The sequence below is a fragment of the Oncorhynchus tshawytscha genome, linkage group LG33 (genome assembly GCF_018296145.1).
Source record: "Oncorhynchus tshawytscha isolate Ot180627B linkage group LG33, Otsh_v2.0, whole genome shotgun sequence".
NCBI classification, from domain to species: domain Eukaryota; kingdom Metazoa; phylum Chordata; class Actinopteri; order Salmoniformes; family Salmonidae; genus Oncorhynchus; species Oncorhynchus tshawytscha.
The window spans coordinates 13,120,779-13,144,997 of NC_056461.1; the positions used below are offsets into that span (position 1 = coordinate 13,120,779).

Here is a 24,219-nt window from a genome sequence, read left to right on the forward strand (position 1 = left end):
AAACGCTCAGCACTAGCATCGATAGGTATAATGCCAGTAGCTGCCTATGGATTTGACAGCTCTACCTTGAATCGAGCCTATAGATGTAAAACAAAATGCAAGCCGCAGACTTGGTCTCATAACTTGCAGGCCTCTTAGAATACCTGGCATTGACAATGCTAGAAGCTCAAATGTAAGCACACCTATTACCTAGATTTGACATGACTCTTCTACTCCCTCTCTGTTCCAGCATGACCCAACCAATAAACTGCTCTATGCCAAAGATATCTCCCAGTACAAGCAGGAAGTAAGGGCTTACTACAAGCAGGTCAGGGACCAGCCACCAATCAGCAGCTCTGAGTTCAAGGAGTTCCTGCATAAGGAGTCAAAGGTACCTCCCGTCTAGTGGTTGTTTTCTAATTCATTTTGATATTGTGCTTTAAGGACATGAAATGTATATTTGTTTCTTTAGAAACATGAAAACGAATTCAATGAATCTGCTGCCCTCCGTGAACTCTACAAATACATGCAGCTGTACTTTGATGAGGTAAACGGTCTTTTTCACTCCCACCTTTAATCTCCCCTTAATTGGCATTCATGATTTTTCCCATAACCTTCACACTTCCCCTGCACTGTCTAATCACTTCAACCAGGACTAAACATCTTGAAAAATCTGTTGTTCAGGCCAACATGATATGATCACTGTGTAACTGTAAAGCTGACTGGCACAAAGCCCAGGTCTTGGGAAATGAAATAACTGCAGTGTCAAGGCAGAGCATAGCCTATACCACTTCTCTGTGGGGTAGGGGGGGGGGTCAGGCTGTTTTCAGTTCTTCATTTTGTAATGATCTATGGACTGTTTTGAGCTCCACAATGGCAGCTGGCCATACCTATGCCAAATATTTAGTTTAAATTTGCCTAGATTGTGTGGAATGATAATCCCCCATTGTGGCATATTGCTACTGGCTGAGGTCTGAAGTTTATGGACACGAGCTGGCCTTTTTTCCCCCCCTGCTTGTGAAAACAATTGGGTGTGTGTGGTGTTTCCCTGGCAGATTAAACTGAAGCTGGATCAGAACGGCGCCCCCGTGGAGTTGAAAGAGCAACTGCAGCATGTGAAGAGCCTGTTTGACAGCCTCAAGAGCTGTTCCTGGAACTGAGCTCACTCCCTCCCCTTCGACGTGCTGAAGGCCAGAAAGCTGCTCTAAGTACCGATGACCACCCCCCGCTTTGTGATTCTAAGATGGAATATGTCAGGAGACACAGGGATTTACAATTCAAGAAAAAAATCAAATAGGGAGGCTTTTCAGATTACTGGGATGAACCAAATGATGGCAGGTCACATTCCAGACAGATATTTACCCAGAAGCAGCGAATATACTCTTATTCTGAAGCTGGGACCTTTGTTTCCTCAACCAAAACTAAAAGACTAAAGAAGAGTTCAGCAGTTCTAGAGTTAATGGTTCACACAAGTAAAGCTCACAACAACAACAAATATGTACACAACATCAGTAAAGCATAAACATTTATTTGTATGAATTGCAAATATAAAAACAATTGTATAAATGTTGTGCAAGTCACAGCTCTTTAGATCCATGAAACCAACCTTGTTTTTTTTTGTTTTTTAAATACAAATGCCTTTGGGACTATCACGCTTTTAAAGTTTTAGAGTGATGGTCTTAGCGTAAACATTTGATACAAATCTCACAACAGTCAATTAAAACTGAGGAAGTCATTGGTTGGCCATTGAAATCATTATTTACATAGGCATCAACAGCCAAGGCATGGAAGGACTAGAGTACTGTTACTCAACAAGGAATGTAAACATTGAATCCATGTAGTTCTCTTTTCATTTGACATCTTTTGTGCCAATAAAATCAAACTGTTTTTCACAAAATATTTGAGATGTCACTGATTAAATTAGAATATTACCAAACATCACTTTTAGGGAGTAATACATCCTACATGCTCACTCTCTGGGGGGGGGTCAGAGAGGTCAGAGTTCAGGGAGAGAGTCGTGCAGGCCAGAGCCCCTGTTCCTGTCCCAGTTCCTCCATCTGCTGCTGCTGCGTACAGGCTAACTCCTCCAGCCTCCGACGCAGCAGTGATAACTCTCTCTGGTGCTGCTCCTCCTGAGAGAGAGAGAGAGAGAGAGAGCGAGCGAGCGGTGGGGAGAAAGATGATGAGGAGGGACAGAGAGAGATGGAGGAGTGACCTCTACCATGTTGCTAACACCTATCAAATCAAAGTTTGTTGGTCACGTAAACAGGTGTTATCGCAGGTTCAGCAAAATGCTTGTGTTTCTAGCTCAAACTGTGCAGTAACACACATAATCCAGAAAAATAGACAAAAATGAGCCATGACTAAAAGTATAAACAATGTGAGTAAAACAGTATGTAAACATTAAATTGACCAGTGTTAAATGATTCTGCTAACTAAGAGCCAATTTATGCTTGACCCGAAAATGTGGTCGGAGGCGCCGTATGGATGGTGTGACGAAATTGCGGAGCCCCCAGTGGGCAGATTGAGCTCCGTACCACATCGCCGTGCGCCTCTCAAATGTTGTAACAATGCGGAGGGCTCCGTATAGCTCTGCATTGACATGATTGGTTGACGGTAGGTGAGGGCGGGAGGTCCTGTATAAACATAAACTCACTTCCTTGACAACAGCTCTGTGCAGCGAACCATTAGTAGTATGAATGCCCTGACTTCTGCAGAGGCCATATCACCTAAATGCTGCACGGCCAACGCAGATGTCGGAATGACCATGCAGCGCCTTTAAGGTTCAGGGCAGGGTACTGGGCGGAGGCCGGCTAGTAATAGTGACTGAGCTTCAGGGCAGGGCACTGGGCGGAGGCCGGCTAGTAATAGTGACTGAGCTTCAGGGCAGGGCAGGGTACTGGGCGGAGGCCGGCTAGTAATAGTGACTGAGCTTCAGGGCAGGGTACTGGGCGGAGGCCGGCTAGTAATAGTGACTGAGCTTCAGGGCAGGGCAGGGTACTGGGCGGAGGCCGGCTAGTAATAGTGACTGAGCTTCAGGGCAGGGTACTGGGCGGAGGCCGGCTACTGTAATAGTGACTGAGCTTCAGGGCAGGGTACTGGGCGGAGGCCGGCTAGTAATAGTGACTGAGCTTCAGGGCAGGGTACTGGGCGGAGGCCGGCTAGTAATAGTGACTGAGCTTCAGGGCAGGGTACTGGGCGGAGGCCGGCTAGTAATAGTGACTGAGCTTCAGGGCAGGGTACTGGGCGGAGGCCGGCTAGTAATAGTGACTGAGCTTCAGGGCAGGGTACTGGGCAGAGGCCGGCTAGTGATTGCTATTTAACAGTCTGATGCCCTGGAGATAGAAGCTGTTTCTCAGTCGCTCTGTCCCAGCTTTGATGCACCTGTACCATCTCCACCTTCTAGATGTTAGAAGGGTAAACAGGCCATGGCTCTGGTGGCTGAGGTCCATGATCTTCTTGGCCTTCCTGTGACACTGGGTGCCATAGATGTCCTGGAGGGTAGGCAGTGTGCCCCAGGTGATGTGTGTGGCTGACTGCACCACCCTTGCGGACAGTGCGATTGCCGTACCAGGCGGTCTAACAGCCTGACAGGATGCTCTCACCTAGCTAGGACCAGAACCCCCCCCCCACCCCTGTCCACATAATCTTATTCATCATGATCTGAAAGTAAAACTGATCCTAGATCTGCACTCCGAGACTCTTTATGGATACTGTCCCTGATCTGTGAACACCAGTGATGAAGTATATGAGAAGGTATCTGGCTTCAGTGTACTCACATGAAGACTAGGCCCCTCAGACTCGGGTACAAGGACCGGGCCAAGTCCTGTGCCGGTGGTGGAGGTCATGAGGGCAGGGCCTGTGGCAGAGGTCACCTGGTTGCCCAATAGGAGGCGTCGGAACTCGCTGTGTCGGCGCTGCAGTTCCTTCAGTCGTCTGTTAAGTAGGGCATGCTCTTCGGTGTAGGAAGGACGCCTGGGGAGGAACACACATACTAGTCTTAAAACACACACACTAAGAAAATATACATACACACACTAAGAAAATATACATACTTCTTGGCTGAGCTGGTCTGGAGCTCCAGCTCTGCCATCTTAGCCTCCAGTAGTTGGATCCTGTCCTGGTATCTCTTCTCCTTGTTCTCTGTCATGTTTTTCCTCTGGGACAGAGAGAGAGACATCAGAAAAAGAAGTCAGAGGAGCAAAGGAGGAAGGGAAGAGAGGTAAAGATGGTAGTGAAAGGAAGATAGAAGAGGCAGGTACCTTTTTCTGTGCCAGCGCGGCCCTCTGAAGTTTCTCCTTGGCCTGGCCGTACTTCTCCTGCAGCTCTGCATCCCTCTCCTGTAGTTTGTGTTTCTCCTCTAACCACTCCACACGACGCTCCTCCACCAATCTGCAGAGAAAGGGAAGAGAACAAAGAAATAGGAGAGCGGGAGAAAGAGGAAGGTTAGAAATAGAAACCATGTGATGGTTCCAACAGTATAATTTCTAACTGTTCCATCCTGCCTCATACTCAGCATATCTATACAGTATACAGACCACAGTATAAAGCTGATGCAGTGTACCTCTCGGCTTCGTGTTGGGTTCTCTCAGCTTGTGAGCGGGCGCTCCTCAAGTCCTCCCGGGCCCTCTCCAGGGTGTCCCTCAGACGCTGGTTGGTCTCCAGAAGCTCAGCCTCGGCGTGGGACAACGTACCCAGCTGCACCCCCAGCTCCTGGTTCTGCTGTGAGAGGGAGGGACAGGTACGTGGTCAACTCAATGTTGTTTGGACATTTACATCAGCCAATCAATGTTGAAAGGGCAATACAAACTGAATGTCAGTCAGGCGCTGAGCCTCGGGCAGCTTAGTACCCGTCTCAGATCAGCATTATCTGTCTTCTGTGTCTGTAGTTCCTCCAGCTGAGAGCCCTGCTGCTGCAGTTTAGTCCTGACACACGCAACACACACAGGGTCATTAACACACACACTTATGTGAAATATATTAGTAATGCACACTATGCACAGGTAAAGCAGCACACCACTTACTAACCTTAGGATCTGCAATTCCTTACGGGCAGACTCCTCCCCCAGCTGGGCGCCACGGAGACGCTCCTCCCACTCCTCTTTCTGGGTGTGGCCAGCAGCATCCTGTAGCGCCCTCTGCTGCTCCAGCTCAGCCAGACGATCCTCCAGCACCAACCTGAACACACACACACACCAGTGGAGGCTGCTGAGGGGAGGACGGCTCATAAAATGGCTGGAACGGAGCAAATGGAATGGCATCAAATGAAGGGAAACCATGTGTTTAATACCATTCCGCACCAGCCATTACCACGAGCCCACCCTCCCCAATTAAGGTGACATCAACCTCCTGTGACACACACATTATTCACACATGATCGATGCACACAATTTCAACAAAGTAATCTGAGACCGTGTGTATGTGAGACAGTGTGTCTGTGAGAGAGATAGATCCTAACTTCTCCTCGTGGACGATGGCTGTTTTGTGGAACTCCTCCTCGCGAGCAGCCTGCACCCTCCGGACGAGTTCCCTCTCCCTCTCAGCCAGCACCTCCTTCTGTCTCTCCACCGTCCCCTTCAACACCTCCACATCAGACTGCATACCTGACAGCCAGAGAAGAAAGGAAAGGGGGGGGGGGGTTGAAGGAGAGAGACAGGAAGGAAAGAGTTAAGTTAGCAGACTAAAATGAGAGTGATGTACAGTACATGTATGATCAAAACACACAAAGAGGTTATTTGCAGAGTTACCTTCCATTTGGCCCTGTAGTGTGTCTCTCTCCCGCTCCACCTCCCCTCTAGACCTGGCACACTCCAGCTTCACATTGGCCACCTCCAGCTTGTGAGAGTGCCTCATGCCCTCCACCTGAGAGAAACCGAGAGACTGGCATGAGCACACAGCAACCTATTGATATAAGGGGTTATGGTGGGGACTGTAAGTCACTCTGGATAAGAGCATCTGCTATGAGAAACACAGCTGATGATCTCTGGGGTTAGAGGTTAAGGATCACATAGGTACTTACCTGGCTGGTGAGAGTGTTGACCTCTCGCTCAGCCTTGTGTAGTCTGCCGGTCAGCTGGGTGTTCTGTTCATGACTCAGCTGCAACTCGCTCCCCAGACGCTCCAACTGCAGGCGCAGTGACTGCCTCTCTGCCTGAAACACAATCAAATGATTCATTATTCCACAAATCAAAACAAGCACACACAGTAAAGTCATTCCACCACAGTTTGGACTTACTCCAACAGATTTATTTCATCATCTAGCTTAAGTTTCATAGTGACAATAACAGTTCAAAACATTGACTGACAGAGAACACAAGTTTCTTACCTCCAGTGACTTGGCTGCAGCCTGGGATTCTGCAAACTGGCGGACCTGGATGCGCTGCACGTTCTCGGCTTGCTGGCCAGAGTTGTCCCTCTGGGCCCGGAGCTCAGCCACCTCAGCCTCCAGGCCCTTCAGACGCAGGTGGAGCTGGGCCTTCTCTCTCAGCAGAGACTCAACGCGTTTACCGTCTCTAGACGGGTCTGTGCCCTGATACTGGCCAATCAGCTCCTCTCTGTCCCTTTCCAGCCGTGATACCTGAACACACACACACACACACACACACACACAAACATAAATCAGAAAAGCAACTTCTATATACTAAGACGCAAAAGTATGTAGACACCCCTTCAAATTAGTGGATTCGGCTGTTTCAGCCACACCAGTTGCTGACAGGGGTATAAAAATCGAGCACACAGCCATGCAATCTCCATAGACAAATATTGGCAGTAAAATTGGGCTTACTGAAGAGCTCAGTGACTTTCAACGTGGCACCATCATAGGATGCCACCTTTCCAACAAGTCAGTTCGTCAAATTTCTGCCCTGCTAGAGCCGCCCCGGTCGACCTTAAGTGCTGTTATTGTGAAGTGGAAACGTCTAGGACGAACAACAGCTCAGCCGCAAAGTGGTCGGTCACTCAAGTTCACAGAACGGTACCACTGAAGCATGTAAAATAAATGTCTGTCCTCGGTTGCAACACTCACTACAGAGTTCAAACTGCCTCTGGAAGCAACGTCAGCACAAGAACTGTTCATCTGGAGCTTCATGAAATGGGTTTCCATGGCCGAGCAGCCGCATACAATCCTAAAAATCACTATGCGCAATGCCAACCGTTGGCTGGAGTGGTGTAAAGCTCGCCACCATTGGACTCTGGAGCTGTGGAAACCGTTCTCTGGAGTGATTAATCACGCTTCACTATCTGGCAGTCCAACAGACTAATCTGGGTTTGGTGGATGCCATGAGAACGCTACCTGCCCGAATACATACTACCAACGGTAAAGTTTGGTGGAGGAGGAATAATGGTCTGGGGCTGGTTTTCAAGGTTTGGGCTAGGCCCCTTAGTTCCATTGAAGGAAATCTTAGGGCTACAGCGTACAATTCTAGAGGATTCTGTGCTTCCAAATTTGTGGCAACAGTTTGGGGAAGGCCCTTTCCTGTTTCAGAATGACAATGCCCCCGTGCACAAAGCGAGATCCATGCAAAAATGGTTTGTAGGGATCGGTGTGAAAGAACTTGACTGGCCTGCAGAGCCCTGACCTCAACCCCATCGAACACCTTTGGGATGAATTGGAACACAGACTGCGAGCCAGGCCTAATCGTCCAAATTCACTAATGCTCGTGGCTGAATGGAAGAAAGTCCCCGCAGCAATGTTCCAATATCTAGTGGAAACCCTTCCCAAAAGATTGGAGGCTGTTATAGTAGCAAAGGGGGGGACCGACTCCATATTAATGCCCATGATTTTGGAATGAGACATTCGACGAGTAGGTGTCCACATACTTTTGGTCATGTAGTGTATATGGAAAAACAAACATACTGTATTAGACCTCACATTAAAAATGTTCTCTCACACACACACACACACACACGGACACACACACACCTCAGCATCAAAGCGGATCTTCTTCTCCTCCAGTATGCGAGCGCTCTCCTCTCTCTGGTGGTCAAACTCAGACTTCAGGAAGGTGTAGTCGTACCGCAGCTTGTTATACTCAGACCTGTACTTCTCAGTCTCCTGCAAGGAACACAGAGATAAGAGGGCTTGTTATAATCAAGGAGGAGAAAGAGACAGAAACAAAGAGAAAGTTGAATTTGAATGGATGTACCATTTTCATTCTCAATAATCTGACAGTGTAAGTGTGATGGCCCACCCTTCCCTGCCCTCAAAAACGTTCAAGTTCTCAAGCAGTTGCTATGGAGATAACGGTTACAGCTGTGACAGTTGGAGAGCACAGTGGAACTAAAGTGTCAAAGCTATCAAAAGCAGCTGAAGCTGGATAGAAGCAGTACAAAGTATTAAAAAAAACAGAAGCAGAGACAGCCGGAGGTGGTTAAAAGCAGTCCGGAGCAGAGAACAGTAAATAGCATTAGAGAATAGACAATAGACAGTGTTCTGGGGCATGAGGCTCACCTCCTCCAGTTTGTTGAAGCGCTCTCTGACAGGCCCCTCCATCTCCTGCTGCACCTGGGCCCTCAACAGCTCCAACCGCTGGGGGGTCAGCACCTTACAAAACAAACCGACTGCTGTACACACTGGCACCGAGGCAGAAACACTGCCATATACAAAAGGGACACTACAGTAGTCATAGGTCAGCAGGTGCGTTTTCTATGGACTAGCTCCAGTACCTGTAGTCGTAGCTCCTCCAGCTCCCTGGTCTTGTCCAGCATTTCACCTCGGAGTTCAGCCAGCAGCAGCTGCAGTTTCTCCTGGGCGGTTTGCTTGTCACTGAGGAGACGCTTCAGCTCTCCCTGCCCCCGGGTAAACTCATCCTGCAGCCTGGGACAGACAACACGGTGAAGGAGATATATACAAGCGTGAAAACACACACACACAAAATCAGTATTATGGTATTACACACATGTCCTGGGCTGTTACCTGGTATGTTCAGCCTTGAGAGTCCGGTAGTTGGTCTTGTGGTTCTCACATCTCATCCGCTCATCGATCAGCATCTTCTGCAGCTCCATGTCGGACTCCCCCAGCTTCACCGTCCCCCCAGGGTCCAGGCTTGGGTGCAGGGGGCCGGACTGAGCAAAGGCAGAGGGGTTCATCTCACCTCTACTGGATGGATATATCAAGGGAGGAAGAGAGAGTGAGGTTAGGGAAAGCGTGATCTGTGCGTTGTTCCGCTCCATCCATTTCCAAATACATCATCCAATTAGTAAGAAAGATTGACATCAAAGCAAGATCCACTTCTTCAGCTCTACACAAAGGCTTTAGCTCAACGAAATTAATCATAAGACAGAACCAACTTCAAAGGGAAGAGACGTGCTGTGCTCTCCTCTGTTTGCAGGTCAGAGATGGTAAAGACTGATGTTGTAAGGATGGTGTGATGAGAGGTTTGGGGCAAATTGCAGTCGTTACCATGGTAGCCCTAAATTCCCCAGCTATTTGTGCAAATGAGAACCGCTCAGGTAACTACACAGCCTCGGTCTCAAGTGATTTCTCCACGTTCTGTTGTGGATACGCGTGGTCAAGGGAGGGATGATTATGCTTGATTGCAAACACGGCACTCGAACATCTTGGCCTCATCTCAAGCACCCCACCCACCCTGGATAAATGTAGCTACTTTACTCACAGAACAAAAGACTACGTCAGACTCAGATGCAACAAATACAGGCAAGGCAATCCAGCCCAGCAAAGACAAACAGCTCCATCACTGCACACTAAACAGTTCAGCTGACTGTCTTGCCCGGACCATACGACGTTAACTAGCTACAGTACTTGATAGCATAACAACTGTGTTTGGCTGATCACTGTCGCACAAAATCAAATAGCAAGGGCACAGATCTCCAAGCTGTCATCAGTAGTTAGCCAGTCATTTAGATTCAACTAGTGCTACTCTTTTTGAAAGTGGCGCTTTAACTCCCGCCGTTCTAGCCAACGTACACTAGCTTGCTAACAACCGGTCACTGAACAATGTCAAATCAGTTATCAAGTTAACTGGCTAGCTCTTGGGCACAATTTAGAATGCTCCTTCCTAGAAGCTACCACTTCAGCGATAATAATATGCCGTTTTGATCGTTGCTTACCTCGAACTCGACTCGACTCCTTGACAAAACTAGCTACCTTATCCTGCAGAGAACTACAGATTCGCATGGGATCATGGGAGATTTATCTTAACTCTACTTCAATTTTAACCCCATGTGGTTAAATTGCAACATTACTAAGGCTCTTGGAAAACTCTCGCCACAATGAATTTTTCATTTTGATCCATTTTCACAAATTGAATAAAAAAGGTTATTGTCTGATTTCAGACAAGAATCACACACTGATAATAATGCTCATTAGCAGATTGTCAAGAACAGTTTTATTTCTTGTCATTTTTTTTAACCACATTTGGACTGTTAACAGAAGTCCAAAATGTTCTCAGTTCTCATTTAACAAATTGTACAACATACACCTACCAAGAGTACAGGGATAACAGTTAGTCATGCCGCCTGGATTATTTTTCAATACAATCCTGTAACAAAACAGGAATGTTAAAACACAATTATCTCCTGCATTGAGCTCATATTAACAAAAATGAGATCTGGGCTACATACTCACTGAGTAACATATGGTAAAACATGTTAAAGATTCAACAATAAATAAATAAATAACTTGTGTATCTTCGCTTTCGCCATACTAAAGTAGCTTTGGAATCAGATGGAATGAATGTCTGGATCAAATGTACTATTCAATTTGTAAACATGAGCAGCCCAAAGAAATCTAGTGATTTCCACATTGCATAGTGAGCTACAGTGCTATAAGAGAGGAAAGGTAGTGGCAATCACTGTATTTAAGTATAGATAGCTTAAGATTCAAACACATGGCTTACTTCCTATGGCTACAAAATAATCCTTTGAGTAAAGGATAATAACAGTATCCATAAATATGAAATGGAACAACATAAATTGATGGACTCAAACCCTCACATTCCATGCCCACAAGGCATGTAAGAAGTGCTGTGCTGGAATCATGTTATACTTAACAAAAAACCTCTGCATGTTGAGGCTGAAATACAACCATTGACTTGGCCCAAATGATAAATACACAAAATATCCCACTATTATCCAATTCAAGTTTGCTACATGTTAATTATTGTGAAGCAGTTGCTGGCCGGTTGATCATCATCCCCATTCAAAACCCCTTCATACACTAAGGCACGTTCATTCCTTGTCTGTTTGACAAGAGGGGAAATGCTCTGGTCATAACATCAGTTATCTATTTAACTTTAAAAAAATAGTAATGGAAGTACAACTTTTTTGACACTATAATGTAATACAAAATGGTCAAATGACAGGTGGAAATTAACACACGCAACAGTTATGTACAACAATTAGAAAAAAACTAAAAAATAACAAATCTATAAGTTGTGTACAGCCTTTCTGTGAGGGACATGGCTCAGTTGGAAAGTAGTCATGCCCTCTGACTAGTTACATCATCTTTCCTGGGTATCGGCGAGCGTCTGGCAGTCCATCTTCAACCTGAGCTGCAAGACATAAGGAAAAAAATGACAATAAGTCCTCTAACACAAACTCCAAAAAGAGCAAGCCTGACAATTGCAAGAGACAGCTCATCTCATATAAACCTTTTCCTAAGGTTTAGTCAGATGAGAGCAGAGCTTGTTCACCTGTCTGCTGCCTCGTGTTCTGCCTCCGTGGGGCTGCCGTCTGGTTGTGTTGACGAGTCTTTGAGTTTACTGGCATCTGAAAGGAGACAGAGCCCATGGTTAGAGACCACTCATTGGTGGCAGTCAGTATGCCACTAGAGTACTGATTCAGGGTCAGGATAACCCTCCCCCCACCTGTCTTGCAGCGTACCCTGTAGCCAGCGGATCTGTGTGGCGGGCCCGTAGCCCTGCTCGTTCTTGGCGGCAATGCGGAAGCTGACAGCTGGCCGGTTGGGGGAGGAGCTGTCAATGTAGGCGTTGGCCAGGTGGGCGGGGCTGACGGTGCAAGAGGTCTTGGTGCTGCGGTAGATCCTGATGAAGGCCAGCTGGCCAGGACGCTCAGAGCTGCTGGACCGGCTCTTCCTCACCGCCAGGTACATGGAGTACTCCAAGATCTTACCTGACGGGGAGGTGGGGGAGTCCCATGTGATGTGGACCGAGTCATTAGCCTGGGGGGAGACAGTGGTTGATGGATAAAGGATGAGAGGAAAAGCAGGTTATTTAGGAGAAACAATGATACACATATGATAAAACGAGAAATATATTGTGGAACTAGAAAACTAGTGAAATTGAACAGGCAGCAAGAAATCACAACAATCTCCCACGTGAGCTCTCGGAAGCCTCTGTTGAACAATAACGAATGCTGGCAGCACATTCTGTTAATGTGCTTGGCCTCATTTACACCCCCCTTTACACTTCTCTCCGTGTAAAGTTTGCTGTTGTAGAGTACAGTACCTTGGTGATCTTGACAGCTGAGGGCGCTCCGGGGAAGCCGGGCTGGCAGGTTTTGAACTCGCTGGCAGGGCTGAAGTCTCCCTGACCACAGCTGTTGATGCCTGCTACTCTGAACCTGTAGGCTACACCTGGACACAGCTCCTGCTTCTCCCTCTACTCATAGTCCTGAGGCCCCTGCAACTTAATCTGTGGGAGTGGGGTGTGTTGAAAATGGTGCGTGTGTGTGTCAAATCCAGAAATCAATGAACAGATTAGAGACAAATTAACAAAAAATGACTGCTAGCTGAAGATGGCTTCTGCATGTTATCTGCACACATTCTGGGGCCATGTTTTTTCATTAGGATTCAAACCAAGATGTGGCTTACCTCTTTAGTGTTAGTGGGTCTGCTGTAGATGGTGGGAATAAAGTCATTCCCAGGTGGCAGGTAGTAGTGGGTAGCCTCAGAGAACAGGGTTTTGAACACTCCAGCATCAAACCACTCAGACTCACCTGATTTCTCACCAGATACCTACAGGGCAGACAGGGATTACTTCCTTCAGTCTCTATGGTAGGAAAATGAATAACTTCTTTAGTATTCTTGTCCTACCTTGCATTTGACAGTGTTGAGATCTGAGGAAGTGGTGTCAGGTTCTTGTCCTGTGAATGAGGAAAGACTGTCATTGTTTATGCAGATGATATTCAAACCTGGTAGAGTAAAAAGCTAGCTTGAGGTCCATGCTGCTACCTGGCTGGTGTTCACTGCTCACCACTGTGTCTGAGGGCTGGGATTGTGTTTTTCAACTAGCATCACCCTCCCCCTCTGGATGGGGGTCTCTAACAGCCTCTGACACTTCCATGGAAGTCTCTTTCTGCCCTGAAGCCACCTCCTGGCGTGCGGGGGGCAATATTCAGTGTCAGTCAATGTAGCATTAACAATCGGGGTGTAACATTTAGCTTAGCTGTTACAGTCTCAATGGCAGTACTAACACCATCTGAATATAGCACTTTCCCAGCACTGTACCTAAGACAACTGGATATGTATGTAAGGGGTCACTATCTGACCTGTTGGGATGTATTCTGGGCTTCCTGTGAGGTAGGGTCGTCTGGGACCTGAGCTGACTGGACATCTGGAGGAAAACGAGCACATCAAGCATAGCTTTACACGTATACCTCTTCTTAGCTCATTATATCTTAGCCTGCGTCAACCTTCAACCCTGGCCCGGTACAGATGTCAACCCTGGCCTTGTGAATGGACCAGATGGCCCTGGACAAAGGCTTCTGCTTTAAAACCACTTTCAAAGCCAATAGCTTGGCATCAGACAGAACTCCTCTCAAGGCCATGTGAAATTCACTGTGGTCATTTCTATTCAAACTAGTGGTCTCTGATTGGTTGTGTGTGAGCAGCAGGTAGATTTCTCCTCTCACATTGGTCCTGGGGGTTCCTCTCCTGGGCACCTGTGCTGGGTTGGGCTGTGGGGTTAGAGGGGGTGTTAGAGGGGGAGACGGGCTGCAGCTGGAGGATGTAACACTCTGCTGCAGGTAGGGGGCGCCAGGCCACATGGAGCATGCTGACGGTGGACTTGACCAGTAGTACTGCTGCTGGGGTGGAGGGCCGCTCTGAAAACACCACAAGTCGCAGTTAGGTTGTAGCAGCAAAATGGCCGAGCAGGTAGCAATATCCATTTAACTTTATCTGAGGGTTGCTAGTGTGAACAAATGAGAAATACACTCTCTCCACTGACTTTCCTAGCTAAATAAAGGTCAAATTAAAATGTAAAAATAGGCTTTAAAGATGGTATGACTCTGCAGCACATATTGAGCTACAGTAATAAGACATGTGCTGATATTAATAGTATCCTTGTCTCTCTCCTCACCCGTCTCCAGATACCATAGATCCTGGCAGCACACCTGGTAGTTCCAGCTCTTCTGGTAGCCGTCACGGCCGCTCCAGATGTAGAGGCGGGAGCCGATAGAGGCAGCACAGTGGCCTGCCCTGGCTCGGGGTCCCCCGCTGCTGGGCTGGGGCTCTTCCTGGTCACCCTGGCTCACTGTCTGCCCCTGTTGCTGATCTGGGCCTAGGCTCTGCCATGTCATGGTGTCTCAGATCAACAGGAAAAGGGGTAAACTATTTAAGCACTTTGTAACATCTGCTTATGTAAAAAGGGCTGTATAAATAAATGTGATTGATTTAACCTTACTGGGTTCAATTCAATATGATTCTCAAAATATTAATTTAACTAAATGAAATGCCTGTTATGTGACCAGTCAGATACTCATTATTACAAGCGAATCACTTAAGGTATGATACTGACCTAAGTTGAGCACGGATAAGGAGTTGGTACAGATCCATTCAGCTCCCAGGGTGTTAGGTTTGTCTGTCTCTGGAACGGGGACCCACCCCCCGAAAACATACATCCTTCCCACAGAGGCAAAGCAAAAAAAATAAAAAATATTAGGCAAACATCCATGATACCACACAAACATATACAGCACACACAAAATAACTATTTCCATTACTTGTTTTCTATAACGTTGGCAGAGTGAAGGCTTCTGGGTAGAGGAGGGGGTCCTTTAGTGTCAGGTGTAGACCATGTCATAGATTCTAAAGAGCAGACAGAAGAGAGTGGATTCAGAGAGCCAGTTAGATTTCATCGCCACGACCACGAATGCAAGGTTGCGTTTTATGGAAACCGAAAGTTGGTTACTGCTACAGCAACTTGAATTCACACCAAGGAGGTTAGTTCATTCAAAGTGTTGTGGTCAGATTGTGGTTCATCAAAGCATGGCAGTAGGCTGTGAGGTTACCGAGGTCAAGCTGCCAGAGGTCATCAAGGTGACTGCCTCTCATTCCTCCGAAGATGTAGAGTTTGGGGGAGCCTGACCCAGTGTATGCTACCGACGTGTGGGACTCTCGAGCCCATGGACCCACGCCCTTAGTATCTGGAATGTTCCAACCCTTCACCCCTGACACTGACTGCAGCTCTAGCTCATAAAAGTCATCCAGGTACCTACAGAGAGAAAACAGAGACAGCCAGTGGGATGAGAACTAGCCTGGTCCCAGATCTTTCCCACTCCTATGGTCATTGGTGTGGCCAAACAGATCTGGGTCCAGGCTAGGTGGGATCAACAGTGACAGAGCAAACATTAAGGTTTCTTATGATTAATCACAACCCTCAGTACCCTGATTAGAGAAGCTGTGTTGGAGACTGTTGGAGCTAGGTACATAGCTCCATACCTTGGGACATTGCCATTGGGGTCCTCACTGTCATTGGCCAGTCCCCCAAACAGGTAGCACTTGTTCCCAATGAGGGTCAAGCTGTGTCCAAGGCGGGGACAGGGGGGCGGTATGCCGTTCTTGGGTGGCCTGGGTTTCAACTTCTTCCACAGCCAGCGGCTCGCCTGATAGACAAGGGGTCAACTATGGCATCTTATCCATCAGAGTGAATACATACAATCTACTGTACAATCTAAGGGGGAAAGACGCTGTACTTGTGAAGACCTTCCATCAGAGCTACAGGACTGTGAATGACAATGCTGCTGCACACTCTTCACCTTATACATAAAACATGACAAGAGGATCCCTATTACTGAAGACACTATTGAGTGAGAGAGCCTCACCTGTAGCTCGTACAGGCTGTTGTTGTATTTGCCAAACTCCACCATGCCGCCAAAGACCAGGATGCGGGTTCCCTCACAGGCAAACCCATGGGCAGCACAGCCTGGAGGGATGTCCCCTCTCACCGCTGGGAGAAACCACTGCTTAGAAACTAGACAAAGGGACAGAGACCGAGCAAAAGTTGGTTTGCCTAACTAGCTAACGTTAGCCTGGTAAGCAAGCTGGCTGCTGCGCTTCAGGGAATGTTTGTGAAACTTTCAAGGAATTAACATATTAGTCGCACCAGACGGCTAGGAAAACCAAATAGCTAACTAGCTCACTTCTCAAACGCAAAATGTGTCGCGTCCATTAGCTAGCCAAACTAGTTAACTAACGTATTAGCCAACGTTACCGGTGTTGTAAACATGGAGCTCCTCCGCTATCCCCTCGTTTCCACCTCCAAACACGATAATAAGTTCCCGAATAGCCGCTGCTCGGTGTCCGTGTCTTGACCGGGGAATAGGTCCAGTAAATGAGTTGACTTTTTTCCATAACGGGTCCATTGTACCGTTAGGAACGCCACACACCGGAGTTCGGTCCATTAACGGTTACAGCAGTTTGGCGCTGTTTGTTGTTACCAGAGAGAAATAGGCGGAGCGAGGTGACAAACACTTACGTTGTTCCCTTCACCAGAACTGCAATACCAGACAGAGGAAGTTGCTATTTTTGTATCGAAATGAATGGAAAATTGTCCAATTTTGACCGATTTTTTGTTGTTGCCAATAATAGGTGTTGTTTCAATTTATGGATTTGTATTGCCGAAGTGATTTCTAAGCTACTATAAGCTTTAAAAATGCAGTTTTGACATCCTTCCAACTTTTGTGTAGGCTTGCCTAAATGCCAGAGAGAGCCAGTCAAGAAATTGAGTTGAGACAAAGTTTAACGTTTGATTTTAGTTTTTATCCTTGTCCTCTACTTATATCCTTTATCTACTTTGTCTGCATTATTTACTGGTAATACATCAAGCTACAACATTCAAGAAATATCCCGAAACACTCTTTCTCCAGCCTCACATGGTGCAAGTGGAGAAGATCCACATATTTTTCTTAGAGAATCTCTATTTTAAAAGTGTGCGTGTGTGTTTATAGACTCAGGGCAGGCGGCCATAGGCACCTCTTGAGTTTCAAGTTTGGGAAAGTTTAGGGTAATTATTTCCCCAACACTTTCATCACAACTTTTGGAGATATGTCAACAAAACAATTTTATGGTAAATTGATCAATTTTTTTACATTTTGAAAAAGTTGTAGATATATTCCAATGAAGTTAGATCTATATATATATATATATGTTAAATATACAAGTAGGAAAGGCTTAAGATAAATAATCCACTTGTTTAGAGAGAAGAATTTAGATAATTTTAGAGTAAAGTAGTAATATGTTGGATGAGTCTGTTGTGGGCAACATCGCCCCCAAGCACATTCATAACTGGCTTCTATGAATGTGCCAAACTAGTTAACTGTCATTTAGACTGGCTGTCCCGGTTAGCGCTAGTTTATGCTAACTTGCCAGCTAGCAACTTCACTAGCAGTACATGCTATCCAACTAGCTAGTTAGCATAAACTGCTAGGAGTGGTAAAATACATTAAATAAGATAACGTGACTTAATTGCAGTTGTAAATGTTTCCACTAGTGACTGATTGCTTTACAGTTAATGTTACTTTATATAGTGCCTTCCGAAAGTATTCGGCCCCTTGAACTTTGCGACCTTTTGCCACATTTCAGGCTTCAAACATAAAGATATAAAACTGTTTTTTTTTTTTGTGAAGAATCAACAACAAGTGGGACACAATCATGAAGTGGAACGACATTTATTGGATATTTCAAACTTTTTTAACAAATCAAAAACTGAAAATTGGGCGTGCAAAATTATTCAGCCCCTTTACTTTCAGTGCAGCAAACTCTCTCCAGAAGTTCAGTGAGGTTCTCTGAATGATCCAATGTTGACCTAAATGACTAATGACGATAAATACAATCCACCTGTGTGTAATCAAGTCTCCGTATAAATGCACCTGCACTGTGATAGTCTCAGAGGTCTGTTAAAAGCGCAGAGAGCATCATGAAGAACAAGGAACACACCAGGCATGTCCGAGATACTGTTGTGAAGAAGTTTAAAGACGGATTTGCATACAAAAAGATTTCCCAAGCTTTAAACATCCCAAGGAGCACTGTGCAAGTGATAATATTGAAATGGAAGGAGTATCAGACCACTGCAAATCTACCAAGACCTGGCCGTCCCTCTAAACTTTCAGCTCATACAAGGAGAAGACTGATCAGATGCAGCCAAGAGGCCCATGATCACTCTGGATGAACTGCAGAGATCTACAGCTGAGGTGGGAGACTCTGTCCATAGGACAACAATCAGTCATATATTGCACAAATCTGGCCTTTATGGAAGAGTGGCAAGAAGAAAGCCATTTCTTAAAGATATCCATAAAAAGTGTCGTTTAAAGTTTGCCACAAGCCACCTGGGAGACACACCAAACATGTGGAAGAAGGTGCTCTGGTCAGATGAAACCAAAATTGAACTTTTTGGCAACAATGCAAAACGTTATGTTTGGCGTAAAAGCAACACAGCTCATCACCCTGAACACACCATTCCCACTGTCAAACATGGTGGTGGCAGCATCATGGTTTGGGCCTGCTTTTCTTCAGCAGGGACAGGGAAGATGGTTAAAATTGATGGGAAGATGGATGGAGCCAAATACAGGACCATTCTGGAAGAAAACCTGATGGAGTCTGCAAAAGACCTGAGACTGGGACGGAGATGTGTCTTCCAACAAGACAATGATCCAAAACATAAAGCAAAATCTACAATGGAATGGTTCAAAAATAAACATATCCAGGTGTTAGAATGGCCAAGTCAAAGTCCAGACCTGAATCCAATCGAGAATCTGTGGAAAGAACTGAAAACTGCTGTTCACAAATGCTCTCCATCCAACCTCACTGAGCTCGAGCTGTTTTGCAAGGAGGAATGGGAAAAAATGTCAGTCTCTCGATGTGCGAAACTGATAGAGACATACCCCAAGCGACTTACAGCTGTAATCGCAGCAAAAGGTGGCGCTACAAAGTATTAACTTAAGGGGGCTGAATAATTTTGCACGCCCAATTTTTCAGTTTTTGATTTGTTAAGTTTGAAATATCCAATTAATGTCGTTCCACTTCATGATTGTGTCCCACTTGTTGTTGATTCTTCACAAAAAAATACAGTTTTATATCTTTGTTTGAAGCCTGAAATGTGGCAAAAGGTCGCAAAGTTCAAGGGGGCCGAATACTTTCGCAAGGCACTGTAGCCTTTTAGCTATTTTCCACAACATGTTATGTCATATAGTAAGTAGTAACTCCCCCGTTTTCAGTCACAGGTGTGGACTGGATTAGGTGTGAGCAGTGTAGGAGGTGGGCTCATGAGCTGTGCTCCTATTTGACTGGGGATAGCTATATTTGTGACCTATGTACAAATTAGAATTGTGCAATAACAGAGCATAAGAGAGTTGCCACATCAATGTTACACTGAATTCACGAGTTGTTGTTATTAAATGTTATATTCCCCCAATATTATTTAATGTTATTAGTCATATTGACTTCCAATTTTCCAATGAATATTTTTTTAATTGATTAAAAACAGCTATTGAAAACATTTTGATCCTGAATGTCATTTTAAAGACTGCTAGGATTTAAAATCTTGCAATATTAAAATAATATTTAGCGCAATTGTACATAATGGATTGTATGGAAAAGGAACAGAAAATGAATGTGCAGGTGAGCTAGAGGGACTTTACATCAAATCTCCTCATAGTGCGAATATTAATTGTGACATGTGCAACACCATCCCCCCCCCCTGCATATTTTATTTAAATAATTAAAATAAGAACGAGACTTAGCTTTTAAGTATTACTTACTAAAGAATTTCTAAATTAAACGGATTAAATGGATTTTAACACACTCGTTTGAAACCCTATGCCATAATATTTTACCAATGTACTTTTATAGAACGCCCCTTTTCTACAAACATTTCATGAAATACCTAAACAAAGTGTAAACTGTGATTTATTTCCCTTATTAATAGTTAATTTGCCTAAGCATGACCCTCATACCCATGTTTTTTTCAAACATTGCTTTTATGTGTCAGCAATTAGGCATTGTTCTTAGGGAGGGCTAGTTACCTTCTAGTACCCTACAATTTATACCGATCTGGGTGCCAGTTATTATTAGTTGTATATGCGCATTTTCGTGGAACAGTTTCATTTCAATAATAATGTTTTCGTTTCTCAGAATCATCGTTACGTGGTTAATCATAAAAATATGAAATAAAAATATCTATAAGTTAAAAATCAACTAAGGCGAGAGCACCAGTCTCTGCCATTTCAAATCAAATTGTATTTGTCACATACACATGTTAGCAGATGTTAATGCGAGTGTAGCGAAATGCTTGTGCTTCTATTTCCGACTATGCAGTAATATCTAACAAGTAATCTAACCTAACAATTTCACAACAACTACCTTATGCACACAAGTGTAAAGGAATTAATAAGAATATGTACATACAAAAATATAAACGAGTGATGGCCGAACGGCATAAACAAGATGCAGTAGATGGTATAGAGTACAGTACATACATATGAGATGAGTAATGTAGGGTATATAGACACATTGATAGGCTCCACTACACTATGATCCATTGGCTAAATAAATGAGCGCATGGAAATGTACTTCCATCGTCATCTGAGTCAAATACATAGGCCTGAAACTGACAAAATAAAAACAATCAAATATCCTGATGAAAAGTCTGGTTCTTTCAATCACATTCATGTACTCCGCCTGTCTGCCTCTCTTTCTCTCGTTCTTGACTTGAGCTGTTGCAAGTGAAGTGAAACATTTGATCAAATCATCAACTGGCTCCAGCGGAAGCTGTCGCTGGCGAACTTGCAACGTTGTATCAATCAGCCTATTCCGGGCCCTCAGTTTCCTGCGCCAGTGAACTCGATCGGGACAGACATCTGTTTTTGTATGACGTTTCCACTGGATTTATGGGATCATCAGATCAAGGCTTGGTGGTTATCGAGGCCTGGAGTGTTGGAAAGTTGTTTCAAATAATGTGAATAACTATAACTATCCATACTCGCAATGGATAGAACAAAAACTGTTGCGATGAAGAAGAAAAAAATACAGAGAAACTCAGCTTATTAGGGATGGATGTGGTGAGTTAAGACAATAAGAAATAAAACATCCCAAATGGGCATCTTCCTACATACTTCAATGTATGCTCAGGCGCGCATGCTCCCTCAACATGATCAGGACCGAGAAACCAGACACATGCTCATGGCTGACATGCAGCACTCTGAACGAAAAACAATGAAACAATTGCAGTGGTTATTTTAGCATGTACATCTTGGTGGGGCAAAAAAAAAAGAAAAGTGGGCTAAATGTCAGCAAAGCAATTACACAACACAACACTAAACAATACATGAATTGCACTAACTAGGAAAAGAGACCCTTAATCTTAGATTTAGGACCACACAGCCACTCCACTGAATATCAGGCTAATGATTGCTTTGCAATGCTTGCAGTTAGCCACTGATTCCTTCCTTCCAAACAACTCATTGTTGAATTTGCGATTTCCAACTTGTTGTGTAATGTTTATGTCCAATGGCCGATGAGCACCAATACGTTTCATATATAATTTATCTTCATATGACATGGACTAAAAATAATTTGCCAGTATATTGTTGACTTGATTCATGAGGATGACTGCTTGCTAAGATTTTGAAAGTATGATGTTGACCAATCAAAGCTACTGTAGATATAACATGATTTGACTCATTTTATCTGTGGCCAATGACCTTGAGCCTTCTTGGATGGGTACTTCTATTGTAATTCCATGGCAGCACACAAGTGGCTGGAATTTTCTAGCTCTTCCCTTAGACTTGGCAGCAACATAGTGTCCCCATGAGTGACAGAACACTGAGACAATCAAAACGCAACTCTCCATATTTTCTACCCTCCTGCCCCTTCACCACAGAAAGCACTGAGCTAGGCTGAAACACCTGCATTTTGGAGCTGCCTTAAGAAAACAAAAAAGAGACTATGTTTGTATGTGGCCCTATTAACGCAATAATATATATATATATATATATATATATATATATATATATATTTTGTTTTTGTTTAACATTGTTTGCAAACTGATATGTGACTCGTATTAATGCCAAAATAACATGCAAAACAGGCAATCAAAAAAATATTATATATATATATATATATATTGGGGGTGGGGGGTGTAAAGAATGTGGGGCTCAAAACTGAATGACTGTAATTAATACATGCATTAATATACATTCATGTAACTAAATCATGAGGGATTAATGGTACATGTACTAGGCCTACTGGCGACATACTGTATGTAATGGGAAAATTGATCAAAATAAACAATTGAAGGGCAAACAATTCACACAATGAAACAATGAATTTGCAAGAATTGGCAGAAGACAACTGTGCGCATTCTGGATAGCTGAGTGCATGCATTCTGGAGAGAGACATACCATATCTTCACAACACACCCCTCTGCTTGTTGCAACATTTAAAATGACACTCAACACACATTATCTTCTCACATATTTTAGATGCTTTTCACTGACAGCCGCAACTCAATCAGCTAGGCCTATTGCCATGCGCGCTGCCCAAATGGCAGGCTTCCCAAATAGGCGTAGGGATACGCACAGGTATTTAAAAAGCTTTGTGGCTAAGTCATGCTCTCTGGTGAAGTTTTTTTAATGATTTTTATTTAGACAGAGTAATTAAATAATTTAGGCAAAACATATATTTACTTTAGTGGAAGCCAACATCCAAACAGTGCACTGTGCATCCGCCAACTTTCCAATTCAAAAGAGGCTGAAACTAGATGTGTGTATAATTATGAGATTCTCATGTCTCCGCCCTAAAAATGGGAGTCATCGTCCCAAAGGAGGGAAGACAGGCTACAAGCTGAGGTCTGCATATTAAGACGATGCAAATACATCGGGCTTCGGCTCTTCCTCGCTGCTGAAACTCTCCCACTGGAGAAAGCATCCGAGCGAGCGAAACAGCGCCCCTCTGGTCTGAAGGTTTTCACCAGCAACGAATTCGGCAGGAGAAGTCCAGCCCCCATTCATTTTCGACGAGGACACAGATAAATGTGCAGGGGATTGTTGGAAGGTGAGCAGCGAGAACCCTGCTAGAGGAGCGGTAGAACAAGTTTAGTTCTCCTCTACTTTATGCAAATTTCAACTGAAGCATTGTCGACAGGAGGCATATATGTAGCCCATGTTTCTGATGCTGTCAGGACAGAAATAATATGACATGGGGAGCTGTTTCTCTTGCTCGGATGCTTTATCTGAGATTGATGCAACTTTCTGTCGGGGCGCGTCTCGGTTAAATAAATTATTATTAATATTTCAATATTGTAATTGTACAAGGAGGAAGACTACGGTAGGGCGTCCCAGGCCCCTAAGGCCCGCCCATAACGCCGGCCGTGTGTAGGCTACTGACCTACGTGACTGCATGTGTTTTGTGAGGCACAGTTTCCTGTCAGTGAGAGGAAACACATGCAGCAAACCGGAAAAGTGATTACACACACACACACACACACACACACACACACACACAAACGTGCACACATGAGCCTACTTATTGCATTTTCTCATTTACACACAACAACACTAATGCACACAAACATAATCACATCACCTTATTCCACTAAGGCCAGGATTCAATCCGTGTAAGATCCACGGTATAGTGCGCTTGACATTTAATGGTAATTTCCGATTGAACCGACATCTCCAGCATTTACCATGAACTTCGAGGAAAATGCCCTTTTAAAGCGCTGTGAATGGAATATTGGACTGAAACATGTGGAAAGATTAAAGGGCTCCCCGTTTTGACCTGAAGTAAAGCCTGTGAGAATGAAAGTGTGTACACACGTTTGTCTGTGTGTGGTGCGGCTGATTTTAAGAATAGCCTACTTTTTAAAATTGAATGTAACAACTAGCCCAATTTCTTTCCATAATTAGATGTCAAGGAGATTTCACACACAGAGAGAGAGAGAGAGAGAGCACTCAGACTGTATGTGCGTGTGGAGGAAGGAACACAAACGCCTCCAGGTGCTTGCCAAGAAGGTGACGTCAGTTGGGCCCGCAAGTAGTCAGAAT

General features: G+C 44.8%; 3 protein-coding genes across 10 annotated transcripts in view; 1 reads left to right on the forward strand and 2 right to left on the reverse strand.

Annotated features, from left to right (window-relative positions):
* The window catches only part of plxnc1 (plexin C1), a 23,480-nt gene extending 21,604 nt beyond the window's left edge, over positions 1-1,876 (forward strand). For all 5 annotated transcript variants that reach the window (XM_024372902.2, XM_024372903.2, XM_024372904.2 and 2 more), the window contains 3 exons: positions 230-370; positions 452-526; positions 1,035-1,876. In XM_024372902.2, the coding sequence (XP_024228670.2) occupies positions 230-370; positions 452-526; positions 1,035-1,139 (321 nt within the window). In that variant the 3' untranslated portion in view covers positions 1,140-1,876. The remainder of the gene's footprint in view (positions 1-229; positions 371-451; positions 527-1,034) is intronic.
* Positions 1,492-10,134, reverse strand: cep83 (centrosomal protein 83). Of its 4 annotated transcripts, none has more exons than XM_024372907.2 (16): positions 10,048-10,134; positions 8,894-9,073; positions 8,644-8,794; positions 8,429-8,521; positions 7,901-8,032; positions 6,305-6,556; positions 5,999-6,130; positions 5,727-5,841; positions 5,438-5,582; positions 5,008-5,157; positions 4,830-4,905; positions 4,544-4,701; positions 4,242-4,371; positions 4,035-4,138; positions 3,759-3,954; positions 1,492-2,111 (listed from the first exon to the last, which is right to left on the reverse strand). In XM_024372907.2, exons 2-16 carry the CDS (start codon positions 9,064-9,066, stop codon positions 1,983-1,985), a joined length of 2,136 nt encoding a protein of 711 aa, XP_024228675.1. In that variant the 5' UTR covers positions 9,067-9,073; positions 10,048-10,134; the 3' UTR covers positions 1,492-1,982. The 4 variants fall into 4 exon arrangements, with proteins under 4 accessions (XP_024228675.1, XP_024228674.1, XP_024228677.1 ...); XM_024372906.2 differs by having other exon boundaries at positions 8,894-9,076; positions 10,048-10,123; XM_024372909.2 differs by lacking the exon at positions 10,048-10,134 and adding an exon at positions 9,268-9,928.
* A 174-nt stretch (positions 10,135-10,308) lies between these two features.
* Positions 10,309-16,638, reverse strand: LOC112215021 (host cell factor 2-like). Its single transcript, XM_042311722.1, has 15 exons — positions 16,392-16,638; positions 16,003-16,151; positions 15,620-15,783; positions 15,190-15,392; positions 14,902-14,986; positions 14,697-14,800; positions 14,259-14,483; positions 13,810-14,001; positions 13,447-13,511; positions 13,196-13,271; positions 12,770-12,894; positions 12,405-12,557; positions 11,821-12,118; positions 11,631-11,706; positions 10,309-11,484 (listed from the first exon to the last, which is right to left on the reverse strand). Exons 1-15 carry the CDS (start codon positions 16,579-16,581, stop codon positions 11,439-11,441), a joined length of 2,151 nt encoding a protein of 716 aa, XP_042167656.1. The 5' UTR covers positions 16,582-16,638; the 3' UTR covers positions 10,309-11,438.
* Positions 16,639-24,219: the final 7,581 nt, after the last annotated feature.